This window comes from Rutilus rutilus (assembly GCF_951802725.1).
Source record: "Rutilus rutilus genome assembly, chromosome: 3".
Lineage (NCBI taxonomy): Eukaryota > Metazoa > Chordata > Actinopteri > Cypriniformes > Leuciscidae > Rutilus > Rutilus rutilus.
Window position 1 is genome coordinate 53290691 of NC_140211.1, and position 14024 is coordinate 53304714.

Below are 14024 nucleotides of genomic sequence, written 5' to 3' on the forward strand. Positions count from 1 at the left end.
TTTTTATTTCTCCTTTTTAGGAGAAACAGCAGAAACACAGTTAATTATTGAGTAAAACATTAAACTCCATTAACTCCTGAGATATGAAAGAGCAACATCTGAGCTATAAAATGTTCCTCTGGGAAGTGATAGAATGGCTATTCCAGGAGAACAGAGCAAAGCGATCCTGGAAACAGCAGAGAGTGAGAGAGGTGCAGGAAGTGGCAGGTATGCAGTTAAGGGGTGGGTACGTGCTGTCTCTCCAGCCACAGCACAGCGTCTGGGCATGTCGCCGCTCGCAGTGGCTAATTTGAACCAGCCGCTGAACTTGGCATCCAGTGCAGCTTCTGTGGTCGCGGTTCTGCTACTCCTTAAACTACTGCTGCTAAGTGAGAAACGAGATAGAAAAATGGTGAAGTGAAGGAGGTAGGACAGACTCATTCACAGCATACTAAAAATTAAAACACTGTACCTCCTGTAATGAAGATGAACTTAGACTTCAATCGTTTTTTTAATAAAGCTCTTTAATTGCAACAGCCCAACCCAAGCCAAGCCAAATCCCTGCCCATAATGCTCATTGGAAAAGATTGCCTTTGGTGCCATTTCTGCAAAATGATATTACGTTGTCTCTTGCATGTTTCACCAAACTTTTACAAACTTGTTGTTTGTTGTATGTATCGCAGCAGTTTGGAAATTAAATGTGAGTGGCGCTAATGTTAATGCTCTATCTTGTATGAAAATAACTTTCCACCTACACGAAACCCTACCCTAAACCTAACCGACAGTGTTAAAGTCAAACAAGAGATAAAAATGCATTTGCTGAAGCAATCATGCCATTTTAGCTTACTTTTTACTTAAAGTCTTTGAAAAACAAGTTTTTATTAATAGATAAGCTGCCACTGTAATCACAATTTGTAAGAATTGAAAGAGAATAAAGGATGTCTGTGTTTTACGGTCTCTAGTGTCAATAACAACTGAAAAATTGTAGTTTTGCAAAAAGGAACCGTTTGTATTTAGGTTTTTTTTTTTTTTTTGGGACAGTTTTGCCACTAAAGTACAGCTAAGTAAACCTACCCAAACACACACACAGAGTGAGATGTGAGAAAGGGTGCAGCTTCCCGTCTCATCTCTGCTTGGGTTTTTCTGCCCATTAGGCAAACCCCTTTGTCTCATCTCAGGATGCAGAGCAGTGATCTCATTGGCTATTATTTAACCAATGACATCATTAGGCTGGTTACATAGGTGTCAATGCACTTGACTGTATCCATCAAAATGACATGTGACTGAATCCAGTTTAGTGTACTGCCCTTAAGTCACTGGTGTGACCTCATATCATCATGATATCAATGGATATATAACCTGACATGAAGTGTTGTGGCCAGTGTTTAAGCATTTTGGCTTAGATAGTGCATTAGTCCAGTTTCTGTTAGTTTCCTGTCTCTGGTATCAGTATCAGACGGTATTTGCGTGTCAGGTTTAGCCTGCATTGTGGGGACCAAATGTCCCTACAAGTATAGTAAAAACCAAAAATAACCTCCAATGTGGGGACCAACCTCCACATTTTTCTATGAGGACAAATTGTGTTTATAAACATGTCTTAATGAAAATGCAGAATGGTTTGTGCTGAGGGGTTCGGATAGGGTTAGAAAATGTCATTAGCTCAGTATTAAAACAACAGAAGTCAATGGAACATCTCCACCATGATAGAAACGCAGACGTATGTGTGTGAGCGAGTTTGAGTGGAAATCACCAGGCCTAAGTGCCGAGAATCATTGGGATAATTACAAAGCAATACACATTCAGACACTCTCTGGCTCACTCACAGTGGGAATTCGTCAGCTCTGGGAGAAATTGATAGCTATTTAGCCACTGGATAGTCATCTGTTTTAATGCATTAATTTTGTATTAAGAGCACTGCCAAATTTAATAGTAGAAATCAGGGTTGGATCAAAGGGGGGTCTCTCTCTCTCTCTCTCTCTCTCTCTCTCTCTCTCTCTCTCTCTCTCTCTCTCTCTCTCTCTCTCTCTCTCTCTCTCTCTCTCTCTCTCTCTCTCTCTCTCTCTCTCTCTCTCTCTCTCTCTCTGTGTGTGTGTGTGTGTGCGCGCGCCATATGCGCCATTTGTGTATGGCTATAGGCCAGAAAAAAAAGGGAAAAAAAACTCTACACAAGTACACAATTGCGTAGGTGAATGCTTGGCCAATACATGTCAAGCGTCTGGTCCCTTTGCTCATGCATAACGTTTAACAAACCACAGTTACTCAAGGGAACAATAGAGTTACCTTTTAAAAATCTTTTATATTAAACCAGTTATGTTACTATTCAGGTAGCCAGTTATAAGCATGGTGACAGTTTTAACTTACTCTAAATAACAAGCTTGCAATTCAAATTGAAAATGAAAACTGGCTGTAGTGTTAAACTCATCAACAAAATTACTGTTCATGTTTTTCATCAGCAAGAACAATTGCTTTTACATTTTTTTGGGGATAAAACTATGAGATGAAGTAAGAAAAAATATATAGTGATTAATATAGTTTTTTTGTGTGTGTGTATATATATATATATATATAATCAAACAATGCAATCAAAGTAAAAAAAAAGTTTATTCATGAAAATCAAAAATTGAGGTTTAATTGAGGTCTCAATTGACTAAAAGAAAACAGTGTGTAGAAAATAGCACTCTTGCAGCAACACTGAGAATCCCACATGGACCTGCGTAGTGTTATGAATAACTTGAATAGCTAGAAGCATCTGTGCCAATGTACTTGTGTACTTGAGTTGCTTTACCACGATTCCGCTGTGGGCCTGACATTTGTGGAGGTTTTCACAGAGTATGCTGAGTGCCTGCCCTGTATTCGGCTCTCTGGCAGTTAAAGTGGCGATGGGTGTGAAAGGTGTGTGTTTTTTCAGCCCACATAAGTGGATGCTTCTGTAGATCCATGCACAGGAGCAGGTAGGTGTTGAAAGTGATAGCTGTGCGTGATGGGAGCAAAACAGGCAGAGATACAGTGTTGAGTTGCGGCGGGGTGGATGAGGTGGGTCGCCCTAGCTTTTCCTCACCTACACGAGTACAGGGGACTTATTCATCCTTACTTGGGTCGTTATGTGCATGTGTGTGAGAGAGAGAGTAATCAAAACTCATGTCCTGTAAAGATGGGCCGCTCTTGCTGCACACATGTGCACTCTATTTCTCTCTCACACACACACACACACATTTACTCCCTCCAGCCCACTCAGGTTTCGCTCCACTGCACTTCCCCACAGCTCATGTGCTCTCCTGTAAGTCTGCCATTAACTTCCAGCCAATTAAATGAATTTTGAGTAGTAATGTAAGCCATGCTGACTCTGTGGCCTTCTCTGGCTCCAGGGGCCTGCATGCGGCTGTTCTGGGGCCCCTGCGGAGGGGAGACTTCTCAACAGCACCCTGACCGGCCCCTCCCTGCTCGGTGAACATGACTTTTTCATTAAGCCGCTGAATTCCTGCACTTCAGTTGGAGGTGATTTATCAGCATGGAGCTTCATCTCAGGATCATGTGTTTCACGTTCAGACCCAGGGGTGTGTGTTGGGTGGGAGATTAGGTGTAGAGATCATCTCAGGGATCCCTTGTGTGAATGTTTCAGATGGAATCAAGTAGATATATCTGTTTGTGAGAGAGAAATGTAGGTCTGTTCGGCCCTCTGGTGTCAGACCCGGAGAGCAATATATTTATCTCTGTATGGAAACTATATGGAAATTCAGGAAAATTATATCTTACGTTGATTTGGAGAGTCTTAAACCTTCTAATATCCCTTATAAAAAGTAACTTTGAATATATATTTTTTGTAATACCATGTTATTCTTTGAAGCACCTGAGCACCGTGGTAGTTTGGAGTAAATATGGTAGGTGTAACAAAACGGTAATGATACCATCACTGCACAGCATATTGGCTAATATATGAATGTAGCATCCAGTGTGTGGTAGACTGGCTTCAGTTTGGGTAAAGAAGTGATATATTGCTCTTCTCTGTGCTGAACCAGTTGAGGTTCAGCCGTGTAAATCCTACCCTTTTTATGGGCCCTGTAAAACTCCCCGCATTTTTTTTTTAAAGATCTTTTAGTTCAGTTTAGTTTAGGTCAGGTGTCGTCAAAAGATGGCTCAAGTAAAGATGTGCATTTCAGTTCATATATTCTCCTCCTCGCTTGCGAAGAAAGAAAAAAACTGTGCCATCTCATAGCACACAGCGGATTGATTTGGTGTTTTATACAAGCAAATCCGTGACAGATCAGTGTACCTGAGTTCTGATATGCTGCATATGTGTTGGGAGGGGGGCTCAAGTAAAGCGCAGCTCAAGTAAAGCCCAAAACATCCAGCAGCACCTACTCAATGACATCATACCCCCACTTCAAACAGAAAAGGGAGAGAAGGAGAGTGAGAGAGAGCGTGAGGAGAAAGACAGAGCCTTTTACGATCACCTAATAACTCCATTACATGGAGCTGAGGGGCACACACGAAAAGCAAAAACCCATTCCTGGAAGTCAGTGGCCCTAATGCACATCTTAGGTATACCAGGGTGACATATGATACCAGCACCACAATTGCTTTGGGGAAAAAAAACACACAAAAAAAAATAAACCTTATAGCAATTTTACCCGAAAATTAAATATTACCAAAGAAGGAGAACATTTCAGGGAAGATAATATTTTTTCCTCTCTCACTGTTGTCAACACCTGATGTGGCCTTAATTGGGTTAAAAATCTAATGTTACTCTGGCTTTGTGCATCCAAAGCCGATGGAAAAGCATCTCATCTCTGCGCTGCAGGGCAAAGCCAACTCAGCCGCGTCTTAATGAATCAATTTGTTTTCCCCGACCTTTGTCAGGGTTTGGGGGTGGTCTGTGCAGGAGATTAAGAGCTTCTCCACAAGAGAGAAAATACATGTTTTTCCAAGCAAAAAGGCAGAGAGATATTTTTACAGATTTGCATCATCTCATTCGTGGTGCAATTTAGTTGCTTTTTCATGACTCGCGTTCGCGTAACAGAAGGAAGGTAAACAAGGAATACAAGGTAAAGAGACTTAGGGAAGATACTGCTATTTGATGAGCAGATATGACTGAAATGTTATGAGCCCAACACATATCACCCCTTTATGTACCATTGCTCAGTGTGGCAAAGTATTTACACTAGCTGCTAGGCCATGGTTCCAACCAAATTATTATTATATATTATTTTTTGAGTATTAAAGTTACCAATGACCTTCATGCGCCTTTGTCGTATAGTTTCAAAGATGTAGCGTGTGCTGTTCCTGAACGCACATAGGTTATTTGTTTCTCTTGTTTTACATGGAGGGTGGAAAGTATGTGTAAGTATAGTCTGACATTTTTAAATTGCAATGAATCTTTCACTCTACACACACAAACACAATTCACCAAAAAGATGACGGCCATGAAGAATGAATTGCAATTGATTAACATTGACAGTATACACAAAAGTTAATTGGTTGCTTTCGTAAGGCTTCAAGTCACAATCATATCTTGAAAGAAGACATGAATCAAGGTTAGGCAAGATGTATAAGTGCTTTCAACACATGTATATGTGCTAACTAGGGACTAGCATTCAGATTTATAGGCTTGCAATGTCCTTATTGTGTTGGTCTTATCTCATTGATTAGATGTGTTGTGCTCAATGAACACAGACTCGACTTGGGATTGTTGTTACCGTTGGGTGTGCGGTGTGGTTGGCTTGTTTTGGGTTTGTGGATCATAGCACATATCTCTGGTCCTCCCCAAGGATCCCTTTACCCTCTTCTGGAGATAGTCAGAGCACCACACCACCGCCCGTCTCTCTCTTTTTGCCTTGCTCTCAAAGAAGCAGGATTTGACTCACTGGTGATCAATATTTAGCATCCCATGCGTGAAACAGGCAGATGTTTGGAGTTTCCTTTTCAGAGACGAAAGACTTCTCTTGAGTGAAAGGGATCAATGCACTTTTCTCAGTGTGTCCCTGCTCAAGCTCTTCCTGTAGATGCTGACATGCTCCTCTCGTCTAACTCACCAGCTCAGAGAATGCCAACGTCCCCCCTCTGTCTTGTTAGCACACAGAGACCAACTTAGTGTTGATGAATGACGTTGACTTTGTGTTAAACAACAGAGTCCTGATTGGCAATTGATTTATTCATTTGTAAATGACATTAGGTATCCCATTTGTTAAAAACCCCATGCTAACTCTCTTGTTCTCTTGTTCTCTCTCTCTCTCACTACAGCATTTGCAGCAGCACGAGAACGCTGTGGAGGGCGAGTCGTGCTACTACCACTGTGTCCTGTGTAACTACTCCACCAAGGCCAAGTTGAACCTCATCCAACACGTCCGTTCCATGAAGCACCAGCGCAGCGAGAGCCTGCGGAAGCTGCAGCGCTTGCAGAAGGGACTGCCCGAGGAAGAGGAGGAGTTGAGTGCCATCTTCACCATTCGCAAGTGTCCGTCTGCCGACACGGGTAAGAATTAAAATGAATACAAGCTTCTATGCTCACCTGATATGCATGGGGATGGATCCCTCTTTAGTTGTTGTGGCGTTCCCCTCTTTTGAAACTGAGAGTGGAAAATACCCACTCCATTCATAATTCAGATTGTTAATAGATAGAAACTGCATTATAAATAGACTACAATGTCCGTTGTTGCATGGCTTCAGATCCGGTTACCAATAGAGCAGATTCTTTTAATGCCAGCATCTTTACCTGATTTTTGAGACCTGGTCACGTGGCATAAAGCACACTGGAGTCATTGAGATGCTTCTAAGTGAAAGAGCACAGCACATCTTCAGTCCCTGGGTCGTGCCTATGACATCACTGCTGTGGCTCTGTGCTCCATTGATGACTGATAAGGCGAGAGGATATCCTAAGGACAACGGCGATCTGGCACAGCATGTTCATTAATACGAGTACAGTCCCATTGCTGTGCCGGCATTAAACAAACAATCATAGATGCCATTAAGCTCCGAACGGCGAGGGGAGGGGGTGCTAAAAACAAAAGGCTGGGGCTGAGGCCTTCGTCAGGCCATATGTTAGTTAGCCATTAAGACGACAGAGCTGCAGTCAATTAACACACTGTTTCAGCATGGATTTGGTTTTCTAATCATTTTGACTCTCGTGCCCTGACAAAAGACTTCCATTGTGCGTCGCTCCCCTCCCTCCCGCGAGCCAGGCGGCCCGACTGGCTCTTAGCGTTGTGCCGTGGGGGAGAGAGAGAGGGAGAGCAAAAGACGGCGGGGGGAGTTGGCCTCTAAAGACGCTTTGTTCCAAGGAGGCAGGGATAATGAAGCCAGCGGCCGGGAAATTGCGCAAAAGGCAGTCACAGATCTGAGGAGAATCATTAGAGAACATATTTAGCCGAGCAATTAAGGACAATTAAGCTTTCTGCTCGCTGCACTCCAAATATGTTAATGACTATAGTACAGTGGACAAGTGAACATGCAAAGGCAATAGGAAGGCCCACTTAGGTTAAAAGGGTGGGGGTGCAGGAGATTTAGAGTGTGTTTCTGGGTAGGTGGAGGTAAAGAGTTCACAAACAAGTCTGGTTTTCTCTCTCTCCCTAGCTCTCTCTCTCTCTTTTTTGGTTGATGTAGCATTTATTTATATATTTTCTTGGCTAACCTTTGATGTGCGTTAATGGATTCCCTTGTTTGTGAGTCTGGTTGGAGGTTAGGTAATGACTCCTGCAGTAGGGATGTGTGGGCAGAGAAGCATGCAGTCGCTACACGCAGACACACACACATTTGCAACCCTCTGCCATCTTTTTTTCTAGTTGCAGCAATCCAGTCGTACCCCCTTGACGTCAAATGAGCCAACAACTCACAAACAACACATTATGTCTGCCGTGCAGTGCAACTTTTCCGAAATCTTCCAGGATTAGTCAGATGAGATGTTCTTTTTAGTGAGAGATGGCTGCGTGCTTTGATGATGGCTGATTGCGTGGCCATGCAATCTTTTTGATGTATTTAATTACTGCCTTTTTCTAGACTAGATATTATTGAATTCCTGTACCTTCAGGAGAGAATATGTAGGTGATTAAGGCTGAGGTCTAGTCCAGTGCTGACTAGGAAATTCTGATGAAGGACAAGGTGAGTGTAAATCGACCAGCAGCTCAAAAGGGAACCAGCCTGCCTCTTATTATCAGCTATTGTTTCCTACGCAGACAGAATGAGCGAGAGAAAGGGGTCCCAGAGTTCCTGTCCTTTGATAGCCGATACCTGCTAACTGACGTCAGTTTTGGGCCAATGAGCGCTGTGTTAGGGATGCTTGGTCTTCCGAGAGGAACCACTGTCCTAATTGCCTTTGACGCTCTGTTTACCAAACGGAGCGGGCTGCAGTCGGAGCGTTGAACAGCTGATTGATTGCCCTACAGATGCGGGATCAAACTCAAGCTCCTGTCGACCAAGCCGTGGCGCACTGCTTAGCTTGAAAACAAGTCTCATCCCTTTAAATATCAGGGCCAAAGACTGTCTTTTTTCAACTCTTGTATATATATAAATAAGTATATATATATTTAAAGGTCAGTTAAATGAAATGAGGTGTGTAATAAAGAATGGTGGCCTTCTTCGCCTTCTCCAACTACCTGCTTCAGCATCTTGTTCGAATTACACTGGTAATGAACATACTTCTTCATCAGCAAGTACGAATGTTGCTAATTCCTCACTGCCGTCCCCTGTGCTTATGAACCCGCCTTCCCCAAACTACCTTTAAACTTCTTAATGTCCTGCACCCCCAGCCCCCCCTTAACCCGAGTGAAACCATTCCCTCATGGTGTAATATTTAATTTCCTCCCTGCTAGCTCTTCTGAGGCACTGGGCTCTTTCTTGTGGTTGAGGCACAGTTGCTAAAGTGGTAGAAGGCTCCCCTGCTTGTTAAAACAAAGCTGGCCCTGGATTTCTGGGTCAGCTAGGCAGCAATTCCCTTGGCTGCTGCCGTGTAGTGTGCAGCTCTGTTGGTGTTAGATGCTGGGCTGCTTCCCTAAGCAGAGTTCGACTTTCCCACTCCCCAATTTTCTCACCTGGAGTTTCCGACGACCCTGGACAAAATCATTGTGGATAGAGTTTTATGAAACTCCTTATTCTAACTTTAAGTAATAAACTTGCTAGTCATTTGTGCTACGGACATGAATTATACCTCATGTCATAGGGATGTTTTTTGAGATTTCTCTTCTGGTAAATTAGTCATTTTGATTAATCTTTTGAACTGATTCACAATGATTCATTAGAGTTTTAATTATTTGTGTAAAACCTTATCCAGTAACACATTGCCAACTTAGGGCAGTGTAGCAAGCACCCGGAATATCCTTTTTTAATTTTTTTATTGTGTATTCCGTGTATTAAAACATAGCGTTTTCAACTGGTCTAGAGTTCAATCAGTTTACAGCACAGTACGCAGACAGTCACATGAACTAGAACTCAAAACTCTTTGACGAACAATTAATGTAAAAGTTTATGAATTAAGAGCCCCCAGTAATGCACATTAACCAACAGATACAGCACTTTAATAGTTCCCAAATTAAGGCTGCACAGCCACCCCTGAGGGAGGTCTTTCACGTCTCTCTCTGGAACTGTCACATTCCATTTTCTGGTCATTTGTTAACAATATCAATGAAGATCATTTTTAAAAAAAGATCCATACCACTAATTCAGAGAAAGTGTGCCATAGCAGATGCTGTTGATGAAAACAATTGATTGTGGAAATATTGATTAGCTTTGTTTTCAGTTCTGATCCATAATGCTGTTGTGATATTGTTTTCTCGCAGAACTAACCATGTTCAGGCTTGATTAAAGTAACCAATCACCCGTGAGTACATTCCAGCTAAGCATTATTAGGCCCATAACAAACACAATATAGGATATTCAGATATGACAACAATGCATGCACAAAATACGTTACATCTGTGTGATTATGGTGTCTGGGTGTGAATGCAGATAGTGTAGGCCGGGTTTCTGTGCCACATGTTTTTTGCCCTATGATTCGCCCACAGAGTGCCAAGGCGGCAGAGTTTCCCATCCAATTAGAGCAGTGTGCGGATAAAAGGCATGCATTGTTTTAATTTCTGCCTCGCGTTGAAAATGTGCTGCTCAAGCATGTCATTCTCTCACTGGATGTCCATTTGTCATTCTTAACCCCTTTTCTTGCCACAACACAAAGGAGCTCTCTGCAAGAAGGGTTTCTGAAAATCAGAAAGCTCAGACACCCAAGACAACACACACACTAACACATGCTTACATGCACACAGTCGGCTTCCAGAGTGTGTGTGTGTGTGTGTGTGTGTCTGAACTTGATGTGTGGGAAGAGACACTACAGCAGCAGATGACAGGTTCTATGAGTGATGTTCACCAGGGCATATAGCTAGATGACACATTGGGGTCTCTCATTTCAGAAGACTTAATGGACTGAAGTTTTTTTGAACATTGCTAACTGACAGATACAGGAGAGAGAGAGAGAGAGAGTAAGAAAAGAGGTAAGTGGAATTGAAAGATGGTTAGTTGGCTTTTTGATGGCGCTGCAGGCCTTTGGGTGGCATTGCCAGCCCAGAAGATTTGTGTGTGTTTGTAGGAGAGAGGAGGGAAAGCTGTTTTGGAGAGTGAACACATTGCACTGACGCTGTGGATTAGCTGCTGATGTAAATCTCTTTCGGTCGCAGATGCCAGCACCGTGATCGCTGAGCTATGACGTGCTGCAGGAAATCCCTGTCTGTAGACACGGGAACAGCGGCCTGCTCGGATTCTTGTGCCAGCTGCAACCCTCCCCTCTCAGTGCCCAGGCGGGAGATGGAAGTGCACTGGAGACTCTAAACTAGTCTTTGACTGATCCAAGGGTCACTGACATGACTTTTATTATTAGTATTATTATAAGAATGCAGTTCATACTTAGAATGAGTTTTAAATGAATAATTCATATTATAGAAAATACGTTTTACCTTGAAGGAAAAGTAGCTTTTTGTTGCTTTTTACTTTTGACATTTTTAGAGTTTTTTACCTTTTTTACCTTTCTTGAATATAGATAGATAGATAGATAGATAGATAGATAGATAGATAGATAGATAGATAGATAGATAGATAGATAATCACTGATCCTTAAACTAAATTTACATTTTCACTGCCTAGACCAGGACATGGGGAAGATAATCTTTTTTTACCAAACAGAGTGCCAGCTTCACCTTGTCCCAGCAAGCATTGCATCTCTCTCCTCTCCCTACGAACTGCCTGCTTCCCCGTGAATAATATCACCTTATATGCAAATATACATTCCATGCACAGATTGATGCATTATTTAAGCAAACGCTGGATGTTTGCTGGGCTCTTTGCTTTACTTACTAAAGCTCTCGGACAGCCGACAGGAAATGTCAAGTGAGGGGAGAGTCGAGCGGTGTTAAAAAGTCCTTACTTTTATTTTTACTGGACTGGAATGTCACCCTGAGCTAAGAGGGATGTGGATGTGTGTATGCACATTTGTACGTGTCTGTTTCTTATTGACTAGGGCCACATGTCTGCATGAAGCACATAAAGCATGTGCATTCCGCAGGGGAAGAGGCGCTATGAAGGCTGGCTAGGGCTATCTAGGGCAAGGCTCATGTCTGGACCCAGGGCCCCGTACAGCCCTGCAGACAGCAGCCGGACCTGGAATGTCCTAAACTTTTTACATGCTTGTTAAAATGCAAAGTAAACCTTCCCAGAAACAGGATATTATAGCCGCTAACCACAACCCCTGCGCCCTACCCCAACCATGCCATGGTACATCTGAGTAAAGACAGGGCAAGTCATGCAACAAACATCATTGAGGATTCTTTTAATAAAATATGGTATTGTTGGGATGCTGCTAGAGACGAGGGCAAGCGATCCAATTGGTAAGGGCCCCACCAAGGGCTTCGGGTCGGCTCCTCTTGGACGTCTGTCCCTTAATCCACAGCTGAAGGGCACAGCCTAGCAGAGGAAATTGTTTTTAGTCCACTGAGCGTGCCACGAATTTCATAAATGCATTACCTTTCATTTTGAAAAATATTAAAATGAAACTGGCCCTTTTATTAAAGAGCCTAAGTGATGGCTTTATGGATTTTCCACTCAGCGCAATGTTGGGCTGGGCTCATATGACCGCGCCAAGCTCACACAAGGAAGTCTTTTCTTTGCCGGTTGGTTTATAGACAGCCGCTGTATAAATTCCTTCCCTGGCTCATCCTGCTACTGCAAATTGACCAAGAAGCGCAATTGCTATTCTGGGATTGTCTGAGAGTCAAAACGGATTGCGTGGCGTTTTCTTCTGCCGTTTTACTGGCCAGGCACGGATAGATCTGACCATTGGCTGCCCTAACAGGGAGGAAGAGTGACTTGGGTCAAACGGAGGGCTTTCGAGGCAGTACATGTGCAGGAGATGGTATGTTTTTGTGTGTACGTTGAGCAGAGCGGTGCAGAGCACATATTTCTTTGCTCCATTTTGATTTGGAGATGATAAGAGGGTGTAAATTGTGCTGCAGATTTGTACTGTATACAGGCACACATGCTCACAGACACCCAATTAACACACATGTGGGTGTTCACACACCCACAGTGGGATCCTACATGTGGGTGAGAGAGGCCTCCTCTGTCATCAAGCCCACTTCAGGGCCCTCCATTTCAGGCCATTGCGAGGTGCACTGCCCGGAGTGAGCGCAGAGAGCATTATAATATTAGTTTCTCTCCCCCTCTTTCATTCCCTTCACCCATCATTACGAGACACTCTCCCTGAAAGCTGATCCAAAAGATAGACAGTCCATCAGGAGGCAGTCATCTCATTTGTACTTACCAAACGTGCTAATGAGTTCTATTCCGGGGCCTGGAGGCTGCGGTGGGGAGCGCGAGCAGGGCGCGAGGGTTTCGGGTGGCAGGCTGAAGGCTCGCGCTCGTCCTGTGTCAGTCAGGGCACTGAGACCGCAGAGGACAGGAACTGTCAGTCATGTGTCCAAGCTGACTGCAGCTAAGCAGAAATGTGTGGCTGGAGGAGAAACAGCAGATGACATGGAGAGAGTTGAAAAGGTCTTTCGTAGTCAAAGACAGATATATAATTGTCGTTTCTATAGCAATTTTTGACCAGTTTGAGGTTTTTGGTACCCGCTTAGTTGATTTGATGTAAGTGTCCAAAATCTTCCAAAATTCAAGCTGCAGTCCGTAGTTTTTCCTCTGTCACCATCTCTGTTCGAAATCTGCAATTGCAGTTATTTGCGGAATTATCAACTTTACGTGGGTTGTACATCGGCATGAAACAGCGCGGATGAATCCAGTTGTTTTGAGGAGAGTGTGCGGCGGTCGATCACCGCGCCGGTGTGGATACGGGCATTCAGAATCACAGATTATACTTTTTGGAAGTATGACCAATATTAGAATTTTCAACGGAAAATGACGTCTGAACAAGTAAGTAACATCCACTTTTGTTCTGATCAACTAAGGGGGAAAAAAGCATCGCAGTAAATCGCGCAGATTAAATCTTAACGATCGCTTATCATATCATGTCAAGAGCAGTTATTTTGTACAAACAAATAACAATCATAGTGCTATGAAATAAACGGTGAATGAACGGAATCCCTGTTACGCATAAACGTGTTAGAATATAACATAATATAAACATCTTACGACAGGAAAATTTTCACTTTACCGATCCGATTCAGATCCAATACTTGACAACGGAGGAGGCGGGTTTGATTTTCTTGGAGTAGAGGTGAATTGCTCCCTCTCATAGCTAGCACAAAATAATTCATATTTACCATAATAGCAAAACGAGAAAGGCACAACAAAGGAAACTCCGTAACTGTGTAAATTAAGCGAACAAATTCGCTACTGTAACGTAATTGAACTATTGAAATGTCCTATAAAACACGGAGTTCACGCCATCGTTCAAAAACCCTGCCGATGTTTATCCTTGTTTTCGCATGGGCCCAGCGAAATAATTTTTTTATTAAATACATTTTTATAAATTTTTTACGTTATCAAATTTATAGTAGAGGCTCAAATACAGCTAGCATATTACATTACATTTATTGGTTTAGCCGGCACTTTTATCCAAAACG

At 42.9% G+C, this 14024-nt stretch overlaps 1 protein-coding gene across 3 annotated transcripts in view; it reads left to right on the forward strand.

Moving 5' to 3' along the window:
* zfhx3b (zinc finger homeobox 3b) overlaps positions 1 to 14024 on the forward strand; it is a 225595-nt gene that overhangs the window by 159329 nt on the left and 52242 nt on the right. For all 3 annotated transcript variants that reach the window (XM_084403785.1, XM_084403784.1, XM_084403786.1), the window contains one exon: positions 6217 to 6448. In XM_084403785.1, the coding sequence (XP_084259911.1) occupies positions 6217 to 6448 (232 nt within the window). The remainder of the gene's footprint in view (positions 1 to 6216; positions 6449 to 14024) is intronic.